The 14,930-nt window shown below is 35.9% G+C and overlaps 1 protein-coding gene and 1 long non-coding RNA gene across 5 annotated transcripts in view; one reads left to right on the top strand and one right to left on the bottom strand.

Moving 5' to 3' along the window:
- The window catches only part of DEPDC1 (DEP domain containing 1), a 30,830-nt gene that overhangs the window by 8,203 nt on the left and 7,697 nt on the right, over window positions 1-14,930 (top strand). For 2 of the 4 annotated variants that reach the window (XM_067726534.1, XM_067726533.1), the window contains exons 7-11: window positions 2,334-2,474; window positions 3,795-4,646; window positions 5,087-5,259; window positions 7,138-7,314; window positions 14,354-14,539. In XM_067726534.1, coding sequence (XP_067582635.1) covers window positions 2,334-2,474; window positions 3,795-4,646; window positions 5,087-5,259; window positions 7,138-7,314; window positions 14,354-14,539 — 1,529 coding nt within the window. The remainder of the gene's footprint in view (window positions 1-2,333; window positions 2,475-3,794; window positions 4,647-5,086; window positions 5,260-7,137; window positions 7,315-14,353; window positions 14,540-14,930) is intronic. The other 2 variants (XM_067726535.1, XM_067726536.1) reach the window with 2 other exon arrangements.
- LOC137218856 (uncharacterized) overlaps window positions 2,721-14,930 on the bottom strand; it is a 40,109-nt gene continuing 27,899 nt past the window's right edge. Inside the window, exons 2-4 of the long non-coding RNA XR_010940892.1 lie at window positions 7,149-7,273; window positions 4,173-4,219; window positions 2,721-3,931 (exon numbers count right to left, since the gene is read on the bottom strand). This is a non-coding gene — a long non-coding RNA (uncharacterized lncRNA). The remainder of the gene's footprint in view (window positions 3,932-4,172; window positions 4,220-7,148; window positions 7,274-14,930) is intronic.

Here is a 14,930-nt window from a genome sequence, read left to right as displayed (position 1 = left end):
ACTTCTTTGCATGTGGAGTGTGTTATAGAGCCCTTAACTTTTTCTATGCAGATAGTGATTTTATAATCCAAGCCCGTCATTTATGACTCAGTTCTCATAAATCATAAAATCATAGGCTAGAGGATCTCAGAGGATTTTTAGGTATAATCTACATCAATTGCTTTAGTGAGTCCAGAGAGTTCAAATAGCAACTTCTAAGTAATGCAGCTGGTAAGTTGAAAGTTTCCGTCAGAAATGAAGTCTTATAAAACCCACTTCAGTCCCCTTGCCATTGTACACGGCTTCAACATTTGGTGTTTCATGACATGCTTCTACTCCATAGGATATATTAATGGGACTTTTATGTTTATGAAAAAAAATGGTCTGTCATTAATCAGATCATTTTTTAGCATTTCATTCTTCAAGTTTTTTCCATAGTGATCAGTGATAAGTGAGTTTTATAATTTAAGACCCTAGTTCTAGTACAAAACCCTAATTGCTCTCGAAAATCAGTTTTTAAAATATGCAGAGGTGTATGCTTCTAAATCATCAAAAGTTAAATTATATTTTAATAATTTTGTTACAAAAGTATTTTTCTAGTTTTTATAAAATTAGTATTTTATTAATGTTCAGGGTAAGTATATATTCCCTTGTTGTCCACTGGGTGTCAATATGACAAAATAACAGGATAACTAACAATAAGTAAATAATATTAGTTATAGAAAAAAGTTATCAATTCAAGATAAAGATCTTGATCAGAAGCTAAAGATTTCCGAGATTCTCTTTCTACCTTCTCGCTACGTAACTGTCCTTCTCTCTCATACCTTGGCTCATGATTAGCAACTCAGATAGCATACTTCCAGGGATTTCTCTGATGCCCCATCTTTAGGGATTTGTTTCTTTTTCTTCTCAGTCCACATTACACATAAATGATACCAAGATATAGCTTACTAAATTCCAGTTTAACAACAATATGTCTAGCCAGAGGCAATATTAAGACTTTTACTTAACTTGTTTGTTATTTAATCCCCCACTGTAATCCTGTGACATACAGGAATCAAAGATCAGTATACTATTCATAATTTTTTTTCTAGAAGAGAAAACTAAGGCTTAGAGAGTCTTTTTTTCTGATACATAAGGAGCTATGTATTCAAACCTAGATTCTCTAACTGTAAATTCTGTGTTTTTAATTCCAGTAAAGTATTTTCTATCTTAGAAAACTTTTAATGATTATCAATTTTTTTATTCTACATATTAAGAATATTTCTTATATCCTCCTCAGAAAAATTGTCTATTTGTTCCACATAAAATCCTTATTAGCCTTTAAGCTATTAAGTGTGTATATGTGTGTTAACTTGAAAGATAACATAGTAACTCTCAAATCTGAGTGCATATCACAGTCGCTAGAGAAACTCAGCAAATATTCAGATTCAGTCGATTCAGTATGTCAGGATTTTTTTTTTTTTTTTTTTTAAATCATGTCTCAGAAGATTCTTACAGCAAGATGCCCAGCTCCGTGTTAGGAAACTACTTAATTTGTGAACCAGAAGCAAACATTTCTAGATCAGTAATTCCTAGCTCCATAGGAATTCTGATAGATTCTGGACTGTTTAGAGGAGATTATATATACTTTTAATATGTACACTGGATGATTCTGATTATGTAGTCCATGGACCACACTTTAAATGCTATTAAACCTCAAGATCCTGTGACTTGCTCTCGCTTTATACTGCTCTAGATTCTAATTTTAGCTTTGCCACCAAACCTCTTTTACCTTGAGCAAGTTGCTCTGAGCTTCAGTTTCCTCACCTGTAACATAAGATCAGAATATATTTCTGAGGAAAATACTAATGAGTAGACATGATTATTTCAATAATGTTAAGCTAATGGAACAGCGATGTAAAGATATTATTTAAACTCATTCAGGGTATGCTTCACGTCAGGCAGAATTTAATCACAAAAATGTAAATTTACAAAAGACAATTTGAAAGAATTATTTGCATAATCCAAATAATCTTTGCTTTATAAAATGAATTGTGATAAAATCCCATTAAAATAAGCTGTCCTGATGCTTTTAAAATATATTTCAAATTTTGCTTTATATACAATTTTTCAGTCATATAAATATTAAAATTAAACAAAATGCTAATAGTTGCAGTGATTTCTAATGAAAAGATGGTGAGAAGGAATGAGATATGCACAACCCTTTAAATTTTTAAATTGTGACAATTTGTTAAACATAACTCCTTCATGAAATAAGTATATGTTTTATGCTTTTTATAAGTATCTTTAAAAACTATATTTAAAATAAATTATATTTCACCTTTTTTTTTTTATTTTTTGCCTCTACTTAGGGCCAAGAAGTAATGATATGAATAATCCAACTTATGTTGGATTTGAACGAGATGTATTCAGAACAATTGCAGATTATTTTCTAGATCTCCCTGAACCTCTACTTACCTTTGAATATTATGAATTATTTGTGAACATTTTGGGTATGTATAGATTTTTATTTATTATTTAAATGTATTTTATTAGTTTCCAAGTCCCCCATAATTTAAAAGATCTAAAAGTATAGGTAAACATGAAGGTGGCAGGCTATAAATTATTTTAAACTTCAGGAATACTCTGGTTGTTGTTATGTTGTTTTCCAGTAATTCAAATATACCATTCCAACACCAATTCTCTACACCAATAGGGTGTCTTACAATTCAGTTCATTTCTGACACTAACTACCCAGAGTTAACCCAGACCCCAAAAAGTTGAGGACAAAGTCTTTCAGCTCTGATACTAACTACCCAGTGCTAGCTCAGACCCCAGAGATCAAGGGCTCAGTTCCACAACGCTGCCCTCACTTCATTCACCAGCTGCAAATGAGGTCCTCAGGTTTACTGACATTTCTGCCTGGCTAACTACCAAGTTAGGGGTTCCCACAACCCCCTGAAGTTTAATAATTCACTGTAACGGCTCACAGAACTCTGGAAAGTGCTTTACTTAATGATTACCAGTTTATTATAAAGGATACAAGTCAGGAACAGCCAAATGGAAGAGATATATAGGGCAAGGAATGGGGGTAAGGGTTGTGCAGAGCTTCTATGTTCTCTCCAGGAATGTCATCCCCCACAAGCGTGTCCATGTATTCACCAACTGGTAAGCTCCCATAGCTGTGTTGTTTCAGAGTTTTAACTGAGGTTTCATTACATAGGCATGGTTGATTAAATCATTGCTCATTGTTGACTAAGTCTGACCTCCACCAACCACCACTACCCCACCACCCCCTCCAGGGAGGTCTGAGGTAAGGCTAAAAGTTCCAACCTTCCAAGAAGGGCTAAGCCTAAGTCACCTCATTAGCATAAACTGAGGCTAGCTCTAATAGGCTCATTGTGAATAACAAAAGACTCCTGTCACTGGAAATTCCATGGGGTTTAGGAGTTCTATACCAGGTACCAGAAACAAAAATGATATATATGTTTTATTAAACTACAGTTGTCTTATAATTAAGAATTTTCTAATACTTGTAGACTGAAAGTAGATATTTTTTCATGTATTTGACTGAATCCATTTAATTAGATTGTTGAAATAAATTTTAAAGTTATTTTCATCACAAGTTGGAAAACCTCGAGTCTTGCACTTTGTAACTGAATGTTGCATGTGTCCTATTTAAGTGGCTTCTGAATTAAGCAACTGCTATTTGTACTATACTAACAATATGTACTATAGTGATGCTTTGTTTTTTTAACGTTACTCTTGTTTTTGTTTTATTTTTGTCCACTGTCATACAGTTGCATCTTAATTTTTGTTTCATTTCCTGGTAGTTGTTTGTGGCTACGTCACAGTTTCAGATAGACCCAGTGGGATACATAAAATCCAAGATGATCCACAGTCTTCAAAAATCCTTCACTTAAACAGTCTGAATTCCTTCAAATCAACTGAGTGTCTTCTTCTCAGTCTGCTTCATAAAGACAAAAACAAAGAAGAATCAGATACTACTGAGAGACTGCAGATAAGTGATCAAGGATTTCAAGAAAACTATGCTAAGAAAATGCAGCTAGTTAATTTAAAAAACAGAAGAGCCAGTGTTAATGACATAATGGGAGGAAGTTGTCATAATTTAATAGGCTTAAGTAGTATGCATGTTCTATCCTCTAGCATCAAACCAAGGTGCTATTCATTAGAAGGAATTATAGATTTACCAGGGAGTTCAAGTAAAGAGGTCTCCAGTGTCTTCCATCAATCTGTTCTGAACATAAAAGGACAAAATAATAAACAATTTTTAGAGTCTGAGACCAAACAGGAATCCCTAATGCATCTTCATTCAGAGGAAAGTATTCAAAAACCACTCTGTGTTGGTTTTAAAAGAACCTCTACTTTGACCGTTCAAGACCAAGAGGAGTTATGTAATGGAAAGTGCAAGTCAAAACAGCTTTGTAGATCTCAGAGTTTACTTTTAAGAAGTAGTACAAGAAGGAATAGTTATATTAATATGCCAGTGGCTGAAATTATCATGAAACCAAATCTTGGACAAGGCAGCACAAGTGTGCAAACAGCTATGGAAGGTGAACTCGGAGAGTCTAGTACCACAGTCAATAAAAGACTCTGCAAAAGTACAATAGAACTTTCAGAAAACTCTTTACCTCCAGCTTCCTCTATGTTGACTGGCACACAAAGTAAGGTTGATGCTTTCAACGCATGTAATGTTAACTTTTAGTGTTTACTAACCCTGTTTCACTTACCTGGCTTTTCTTCTCTGAAATTGCTTTACTTTTTCCCTCCAGAAGGAAAGTTTCATATTGTAAAAGACTTGTCATGGCATAACCAAGATTTATTCTACTTACCTAAAGCACTCCTTTTCTTTCCCTTAAATTGCACTTATTCTGAGTCACTTTATTTGTAATAAGTGAAGGATTTTCAATCCTTCATAATCCAATGGGTTATGAAGAAAATAATGAGTATCTTACCATGCTTTTGAAGAATGTGGAAATTTCTGGGAATAGTCAAACGAAATATTAAAATATTATTTTGCCTTCTTTATATAACTATATGCTGGTAGTATGAAAGCAGCTAGTGTCATTGATGATTTTTTTCTGGGGGGTAATTTGCCTTCTAGGTTTGCTACAACCTCATTTAGAGAGGGTTGCCATCGATGCACTACAGTTGTGTTGTTTGTTACTTCCCCCACCAAATCGTAGACGGCTTCAACTTTTAATGCGCATGATTTCGCGAATGAGTCAAAATGTTGATATGCCCCAACTTCATGATGCAATGGGTACAAGGTCACTGGTAAGTTGATTTCTTAAGGAAAGAATAAGTCCAGTTCATAAACTGCACCGCACCCCCCCCCCGAAAAAAAAAAGAAAGAAAGAAGACCAAACCATCTAAGCATACTACTCAAGTCATGTCATGGTCTTGAAATCCTAGATTCTTGAGTTAAAAAAAGGCTTTTGAAAGTCTAACCTTTCCTAGCAGCAGAATACTGGTGCATTAATCCTTTGTGCCCAGTCTTTTATACTTTCACATCTTGATCTTTACCTAAGGACTTTGCCTATTCACTCACGCTGTATCACTTCATAGTGGTTAACTGTCAGACCATATTATATTGCCTAGAGCCAATTCTGTTTGGTGGGGAAGGAAGAGGAGATGTAGGCACTGTTGAAAGCCAAAGGGCACTATAACCCTGTGAAATAAAGAATTAATGGGAAATTCATGTGTAGTAAGTCAAAGTGTTTCAGATATTGTAGTAGTGGGAAAATTGTATTTGATGTGTTATGTGAATTAGGATAGCTTGTCATTGTGGGCAGGAAGTTGGGAGAGGTACTGTGAAGCAGTCTTAGGCTCCATATGAAGGTGAGGGAAACAAGGCATTTATATGCAGATGTTGACTGGAAATGAACTCTTGAAATAGTATCTCTAATATCTCTTTCCCTCCCTCTCTTTATCTCTCTCTTCCTCTCTCTCTCTCTCTCTCTGTCTTTCTATAAAGAGCTGCCACTTCCTCAGAGCACAGCTTCAATTTACAGATTGTTCTTGTAGCAAGGAATCTGTAGCTAAGCTCCGTTCTTCCACTTATTAAGGACAGTTTTTTAATAAAACGACATACCTAATATAAAGAGGAAGAATTATTCTTAAGTAACTGTGGCATCATTAAAAAGCATAGGGAAGTTTGTAGGAAAAGATATTTAGAGAGATATGAGTAAGAAGGAGGTAATTTTGATTTTACACTTTTTGAGATTCAGGTTATAGAATATCTAAGTGAAATTTATCCTACAGACAGAAGGTTGGAAATGAATCTGGTGAAGAAATATTAGGGCAGAAAGTATATTTTTTGTAAAAGTGGTAGTTGAGGCTATAGGAGTAAATGAGTTCTATAAAGCTGAGCAAACAAAGAATAAAAGCTGAGGACTGAGCATTGGAAGAAGATAGGAAAACCTGCCAGGCATGTAGGAATAAGACCAAAAATATTTCAATTCAATAAATATGCTCACCATCTATTATGTGCAAAATACTTAAAATACAATTCTGATATTCAAATTATTTTAGAATGAGGTGTGTGAGTGTTTATGTGTGCGTGTGTACATGTGTGTGTCTTATATTTGGTGGGTTATATGGACATGAATGAGAGTAAATTAGTTTTGAAACACAAAATTTACCCCAGGATTTGAAGATTGTCATGATGGAATTGAAAAATACAATGTACTAATTGTTTTTAAAGACTAATAGAATAGCATTAAAAACTGTTTTCCAGTTTCAAAAGATAAATGATGCCAACCTTGTAACCACTTGTGTTTATATATTCTCCTAATCTGTGCTTTTATGGGGTTAATTTAATAAGTCACTGTTCTCTAACAGTCTTTAAGCACCATATTTGTATGGTATTAATGGAACCTAGGTGTTTAGTGATAAAATTGAGACAAAACTGAAGAAAAAGCTAGGCCTTCTGTAATCATTTGGAATTTATATTAAGGAAATACTTAACAAGCACTATAAAAAAATTGGCATTTTATTCTTTCTAATGTAATAAGTTATTGTCCTCATTTTGTAAGCTGAAGTCTGCTTATCACTTTATCTCAATCCTTTAGCATAATACTACCTAGAAATTACTGGTATTCTAATTTATATAAAACCTTAAGTTTTTAAATTCACATCTTTTAACGTTTCTAGATGATACATACTTTCTCTCGGTGTGTGTTACGCTGTGCTGAAGAAGTAGATCTTGATGAGCTTCTTGCTGCACGATTAGTTTCTTTCTTGATGGATCATCAACAGGAAATTCTCCAAGTACCCTCTTACCTACAGACTGCAGTGGAGAAACATCTTGACTACTTAAGAAAGGGCCATGTATGTATTCTAAGTCTTAAAATTCTCTGCATTAGTCAGTTGTAAGTGGCAAACTCATCTCAAACTAGCCTAATCAGAAAGGGAGACTTTATCAGCTCACATAAATAACCTCCAAAAGTCAAGAATGTAGACAGAATATGGATATTCAAATAGCAATAGGACTGTTTCCATCCCTTCATCACTTATTTCCATTTCGGTCCTATATTTGAAAAATGGCTCCTTCACATGATTGGATATGGCTGATTAAAGCTCTTGAGTCATAGACTTATATTTGCCATCCAAAGGGAAAAAAAAACCATTCCTCACCTCCAATTTGAAAAGTTAATGGTATATACATAGAGTGGCCAAATCTAGATTAAATGCACATTCTCTAGGTGGTTGAGGGTGAGTGGGTTGAAGAGAGGGCCCATTCTCTGAGTGGCTCTACATAGATTAGGGAAGAATCTGTTCTTCACGAAAGGTAAGGATAGTTGGAGTAGAATGGGAAGAACTTTTATAAGGAGAGAAGGAATCTAAGCAACCAAAAACAACAGATGTCTGCTATATTCAGTCCTTAGCTGCCCAACACACATATTCATATTTCTTCCTATACATACTATTCTAATATTGCCATGACTTACTGTAATTATAACTATCCCCTACAATTCTTTCTCTTGTCTACATATTTTTTTTTTCCTACAGCAGGTCCTAATTGGTCATCAATTTTATACACATCAGTGTATACATATCAATCCCAATTGCCCAATTCATCACACCACCACTCCACCCCCCCACCGCTTTCCCCCCTTAGTGTCCATACATTTGTTCTCTACATCCATGTCTCAATTTCTTCCCTGAAAACCGGTTCATCTGTACCATTTTTCTAGGTTCCACATATATGTGCTAACATACGATATTTGTTTTTCTCTTTCTGACTTACTTCACTCTGTATGACAGTCTCTAGATCCATCCACATCTCTACAAATGGCCCAATTCCATTCCTTTTTATGGCTGAGTAATGTTCCATTGTATATATGTACCACATATTCTTTATCCATTCATCTGTCGATGGGCATTTACATTGCTTCCATGACCTGGCTATTGTAAATAGTGCTGCAATGAACACTGGGGTGCATGTATCTTTTTGAATTATGCTTTTCTCTGCGTATATGCCCAGTATTGGCATTGCTGGATCATATGGTAATTCAATTTTTAACTTTTTAAGGAACCTCCATACTGTTCTTCATAGTGGCTGTATCAATTTACATTCCCACAAACAGTGCAAGAGGGTTCCCTTTTCTCCACACCTTCACCAGCACTTGTTCTTTGTAGATTTTCTGATGATGCCCATTCTAACTGTTGTGAGGTGATACCTCATTGTAGTTTTGATTTGCATTTCTCTAATAACTAGTGATGTTGAGCAGCTTTACATGTGCTTCTTGGCCATCTGTATCTCTTCTTTGGAGAAATGTCTGTTTAGGTCTTCTACCCACTTTTGGATTGGGTTGTTTGTTCTTTTTAATATAGAGCTGCATGAGCTGTTTATATACTTTGGAGATTAATCCTTTCTCCGTTGATTCGTTTGCAAATATTTTCGCCCATTCTAAGGGTTGTCTTTTCGTCCTGTTTATGGTTTCCTTTCCTGTGCAAAAGCTTTGAAGTTTCATTAGGTCCCATTTGTTTATTTTTGTTTTTATTTTCATTACTGTAGGAGGTAGATCAAAAAAGATCTTGCTGTGATTTATGTCAAAAAGTGTTCTTCCTATGTTTTCCTCTAAGAGTTTGATAGTATCCAGTCTTACATTTAGGTCTCTAATCCATTTTGACTTTATTTTTGTGTATGGTGTTAGGGAGTATTCTAATTTCATTCTTTTACATGTAGCTGTCCAGTTTTCCCAGCACCACTTATTGAAGAGATTGTCTTTTCTCCATTGCATGTCCTCGCCTCCTTTGTCATAGATTAGTTGACCATAGGTGCGTGGGTTTATCTCTGGGCTTTCTATGTTGTTCCACTGATCTATGTTTCTGTTTTTGTGCCAGTACCATATTGTCTTGATTACTGTAGTTTTGTAGTATAGTCTGAAGTCAGGGAGTCTGATTCCTCCAGCTCTGTTTTTTTCCCTCAAGACTGCTCTGGCTATTTGGGGTCTTTTGTGTCTCCAACCAAATTTTAAGATTTTTTGTTCTAGTTCTGTAAAAAATGCCATTGGTAATTTAATAGGGATTGCATTGAATCTGTAGATTGCTTTGGGTGGTATAGTCATTTTCACAATATTGATTCTTCCAATCCAAGAACATGGTATATCTCTCCATCTGTTGGTATCATCTTTAATTTCTTTCATCAATGTCTTATTATACTTTTCTGCATATAGGTCTTTTGTCTCCCTAGGTAGGTTTATTCCTAGGTATTTTATTCTTTTTGTTGCAATGGTAAATGGGAGTGTTTGCTTAATTTCTCTTTTAGATTTTTCATCATTAGTGTATAGGAATGCAAGAGATTTCTGTGCATTAATTTTGTATCCTGCAACTTTACCTAATTCATTGATTAGCTCTAGTAGTTTTCTGGTGGCATCTTTAGGATTCTCTATGTATAGTATCATGTCATCTGCAAACAGTGACAGTTTTACTTCTTCTTTTCCAGTCTGTATTCCTTTTATTTCTTTTTCTTCTCTGATTGCCATGGCTAGAACTTCCAAAACTATGTTGAATAATAGTGGCGAGAGTGGACATCCTTGTCTTGTTCCTGATCTTAGAGGAAATGCTTTCAGTTTTTCACCATTGAGAATGGTGTTTGCTGTGGGTTTGTCGTACATGGCCTTTATTATGTTGAGGTAGGTTCCCTCTATGCCCACTTTCTGGAGAGTTTTTATCATAAATGGGTTTTGAATTTTGTCAAAAGCTTTTTCTGCATCTATTGAGATGATCATATGGTTTTTATTCTTCAGTTTGTTAATATGGTATATCACATTGATTGATTTGTGTATATTGAAGAATCCTTGCATCCCTGAGATAAATCCCACTTGACCATGGTGTATGATCCTTTTAATGTGCTGTTGGATTCTATTTGCTAGTATTTTGTTGAGGATTTTTGCATCTATATTCATCAGTGATATTGGTCTGTAATTTTCTTTTTTTGTAGTATCTTTGTCTTGTTTGGGTATCCGGGTGATGGTGGCCTCATAGAATGAGTTTGGGAGTGTTTCTTCCTCTGCAATTTTTTGTAAGAGTTTGAGAAGGATGGGTATTAGCTCTTCTCTAAATGTTTGATAGAATTCACCTGTGAAGCCATCCAGTCCTGGACTTTCATTTGTTGGAAGATTTTTAATCACAATTTCAATTTCATTACTTGTGATTGGTCTGTTCATATTTTCTATTTCTTCCTGTTTCAGTCTTGGAAGATTATACCTATCTAAGAATTTGTCCATTTCTTCCAGGTTGTCCATTTTATTGGCATAGAGTTGCTTGTAGTAGTTTCTTAACGATGCTTTGTATTTCTGTAGTGTCTGTCGTAACTTCTCCTTTTTCATTTCTAATTTTATTGATTTGAGTCCTCTCTCTCTTTTTCTTGATGAGTCTGGCTAATGGTTTATCAATTTTGTTTATCTTCTCAAAGAACCAGCTTTTAGTTTTATTGATCCTTGCTATTGTTTTCTTTCTTTCTATTTCATTTATTTCTGGTCTGATCTTTATGATTTCTTTCCTTCTGCTAACTTTGGCTTTTGTTTGTTCTTCTTTCTCTAGTTCCTTTAGGTGTAAGGTTAGATTGTTTGAGATTTTTCTTGTTTCTTGAGGTAGGCTTGTATAGCTATAAACTTTCCTCTTAGAACTACTTTTGCTGCATCCCATAGGTTTTGGATCGTCATGTTTTCATTGTCATTTGTCTCTAGGTATTTTTTGACTTCCTCTTTGATTTCTTCAGTGATCTCTTGGTTATTTAGTAATGTAGTGTTTAGCCTCCATGTGTTTGTGTTTTTTACGTTTTTTTCCCTGTAATTTATTTGTAATCTCATAGCGTTGTGATCAGAAAAGATGCTTGATATGATTTCAATTTTCTTAAATTTACTGTGCCCTGATTTGTGACCCAAGATGTGATCTATCCTGGAGAATGTTCTGTGCGCACTTGAGAAGAAAGTGTAATCTGCTGTTTCTGGATGGAATGCTTATAAATATCAATTAAATATATCCGGTCTATTGTGTCATTTAAAGCTTCTGTTTCCTTATTTGTTTTCATTTTGGATGATCTGTCCATTGGTGTAAATGGGGTGTTTGAGTCCCCCACTATTATTGTGTTACTGTCGATTTCCTGTTTTATAACTGTTAGCAGTTGCCTTATGTATTGAGGTGCTCCTATGTTGGGTGCATATATATTTATAATTGTTATATCTTCTTCTTGGATTGGTCCCTTGATCATTATGTAATGTCCTTCCTTGTCTCTTGCAACAATCTTTATTTTAAAGTCTATTTTATCTGATATGAGTATTGCTACTCCAGCTTTCTTTTGATTTCCATTTGCATGGAATATCTTTTTCCATCCCCTCACTTTCAGTCTGAATGTGTCCCTGGGTCAGAAGTGGGTCTCTTGTATACAGCATATAGATGGGTCTTGTTTTTGTACCCATTCTGCAAGCCTGTGTCTTTTGGTTGGAGCATTTAATCCATTCACGTTTAAGGTAGTTATCGACATGTATGTTCCTATGACCATTTTCTTAATTTTGGGAGGTTTGTTTTTGTAGGTCCTTTTCTTTTGTGTTTCCCACTTAGAGAAGTTCCTTTAGCATTTGTTGTAGAGCTGGTTTGGTGGTGCTGAATTCTCTTAGCTTTTGCTTGTCTGTAAAGCTTTTGATTTCTCCATCGAATCTGAATGAGATCATTACCAGGTAGAGTAATCTTGGTTGTAGGTTCTTCCCTTTCATCACTTTTAAGTATATCATGCTACTCCCTTCTGGCTTGTAGAGTTTCTCTTGAGAAATCAGCTGTTAACCTTATGGGAGTTCCCTTGTATGTTATTTGTCAGTTTTCCCTTGCTGCTTTCAGTAATTTTTCTTTGTCTTTAATTTTTGCCAGTTTGATTACTATGTGTCTCGACGTGTTTCTCCTTGGGTTTATCCTGTATGGGACTCTCTGTGCTTCCTGGACTTGGGTGGCTATTTCCTTTCCCATGTTAGGGAAGTTTTCAACTATGATCTCTTCAAGTATTTTCTCGGGTCCTTTCTCTTTCTCTTCTCCTTCTGGGACCCCTATAATGCGAATGTTGTTGCATTTAATGTTGTCCCCGAGGTCTCTTAGGCTGTCTTCATTTTTTTTTCATTCTTTTTTCTTTATTCTGTTCTGCATCAGTGAATTCCACCATTTTGTCTTCCAGGTCACTTATCCATTCTTCTGCCTCAGTTATTCTGCTATTGATTCCTTCTAGTGTAGTTTTCATTTCAGTTATTGTATTGTTCATCTCTGTTTGTTTGTTCTTTAATTCTTCTAGGTCTTTGTTAAACATTTCTTGCATCTTCTCCATTTTTTCCTCCATTCTTTTTCCGAGATCTTGGATCATCTTCACTATCATTATTCTGAATTCTTTTCTGGAAGTTTGCCTATCTCCACCTCATTTAGTTGTTTTTCTGGGGTTTATCTTGTTCCTTCGTCTGGTACATAGCCCTCTGCCTTTTCATCTTGTCTGTTTTTGTGAATGTGGTTTTTGTTCCACAGGCTGCCAGATTGTAGTTCTTCTTGCTTCAGCTGTCTACCCTCTGGTGGATGAGGCTATCTAAGAGGCTTGTGCAAGCTTCCTAATGGGAAGGACTGGTGGTGGGTAGAGCTGACTGTTGCTCTGGTGGGCAGAGCTCAGTAAAACTTTAATCCACTTGACTGCTGATGGGTGGGGCTGGGTTCCCTCCCTGTTGGTTGTTTGGCCTGAGGAGACCCAACACTGGAGCCTACCTGGGCTCTTTGGTGGGGCTAATTGTGGACTCTGGGAGGGCTCGCACCAAGGAGTACTTCCCAGAACTTCTGCTGCCAGTGTCCTTGTCCCCAGGGTGAGCCACAGCCACCGCCCACCTCTGCATGAGACCCTCCAACACTAGCAGGTAGGTCTGGTTCAGTCTCCCCTGGGATCACTGCTCCTTCCCCTGGGTCCCAATGTGCACACTACTTTGTGTGTGCCCTCCAAGAGTGGAGTCTCTGTTTCCCCCAGTCCTGTCGAAGTCCTGCAATCAAATCCCACTAGCCTTCAAAGTCTGATTCTCTAGGAGTTCCTCCTCCCATTGCCAGACCCCAAGGTTGGGAACCTGACGTGGGGCTCAGAACCTTCACTCCAGTGGGTGGACTTCTGTGGTATAAGTGTTCTCCAGTCTGTGAGTCACCCACCCAGCAGTTATGGGATTTGTTTTTACTGTGATTCCGCCCCTCCTACCATCTCATTGTGGCTTCTCCTTTTTTCTTTGGATGTGGGGTATCTTTTTTGGTGAGTTCCAGTGTCTTCCTGTCAATGATTGTCCAGCAGCTAGTTGTGATTCTCGTGTTCTCTCAAGAGGGAGTTAGAGCACGTCCTTCTACTCTGCCATCTTGGTTCCTAATCACCTTGTCTACAGATGTTATGGGCCCTGCCCATGCTCTTACATCTCAAAAATAGTAGATGAACCCTTTATTACCATTTCAAAACGTTAATGTTTTAAGATGAATTAAAATATCACTTTGTTAATGTTTTGTAGTTAAAAGAATAAAATCCATGGTTATTGGTTCTAATGGTGTTAGCTACCTTTATTTAATACTTGTGTGCTAAGCATTTTGTATACATTATCTCATGTACATTCACATTTTACAGGTGAGGAGACAGACCAAGACCAGTTTAAATAACTTTCTGATGGTTATAAAGCTAGTAGGTTGTAGGGCTGGGATTGAGACCCTACTGACTTATTGCTACTCTGCTGCATAATACAGTTTTCTTAAAGTGTTGAATGTTTGGTGGCAAAATAGTAGGTATTAAAACCCATCAGAAGAACCCTTTACCAAATAGGAACATGACCAGAATTAATAGATTTGACTGTATGTATCATTTTGTTCATTACAGATTAAAAATCCTGGAGATGGAGTGATTGCTCCTTTGCCAACTTATTCATACTGTAAACAAATTAGTGCTCAGGAGTTTGATGAACAAAAAGTTTCTACCTCTCAAGCTGCAGTTGCAGAACTTTTAGAGAATATTATTAAAAATAAGAGTTTGCCTGTGAAGGAGAAAAGGAAAAAACTAAAACAGGTAAGGGAATGAACAAGTTTCAATCGTAAATATTTTCTAATATGCTATTGCTGATTGTTATTTAATGACATTTAGAATCGAATTTCTCATTTTAATATTTTGAATTTTAAATATCATATATGTAGGCTATGTATGACTACCTGCCTGGTTTTACTCTGTCCTGAAATTTTCATAATAACCATAATAACAGATACTCTCCTTTACTTCCAGTGTTTTATGTTTAAAGCATGCATTACCCTGGGAAAATAATTATAAACTTAGGACTATAATATGTAACTTTTAGTGACTCATCATTACCATTTAGAATTTTTAGCTCTACATCAAAACCCTGTAGCCACATGATTCTGGCAAGTCCAATTCCTGGTCTGAGACACTCAAAGAAGTATGAAAT

Source organism: Pseudorca crassidens, chromosome 2 (assembly GCF_039906515.1).
Source record: "Pseudorca crassidens isolate mPseCra1 chromosome 2, mPseCra1.hap1, whole genome shotgun sequence".
Taxonomy (NCBI): Eukaryota; Metazoa; Chordata; class Mammalia; order Artiodactyla; family Delphinidae; genus Pseudorca; species Pseudorca crassidens.
This window is presented reverse-complemented; position numbering and strand designations above follow the sequence as displayed.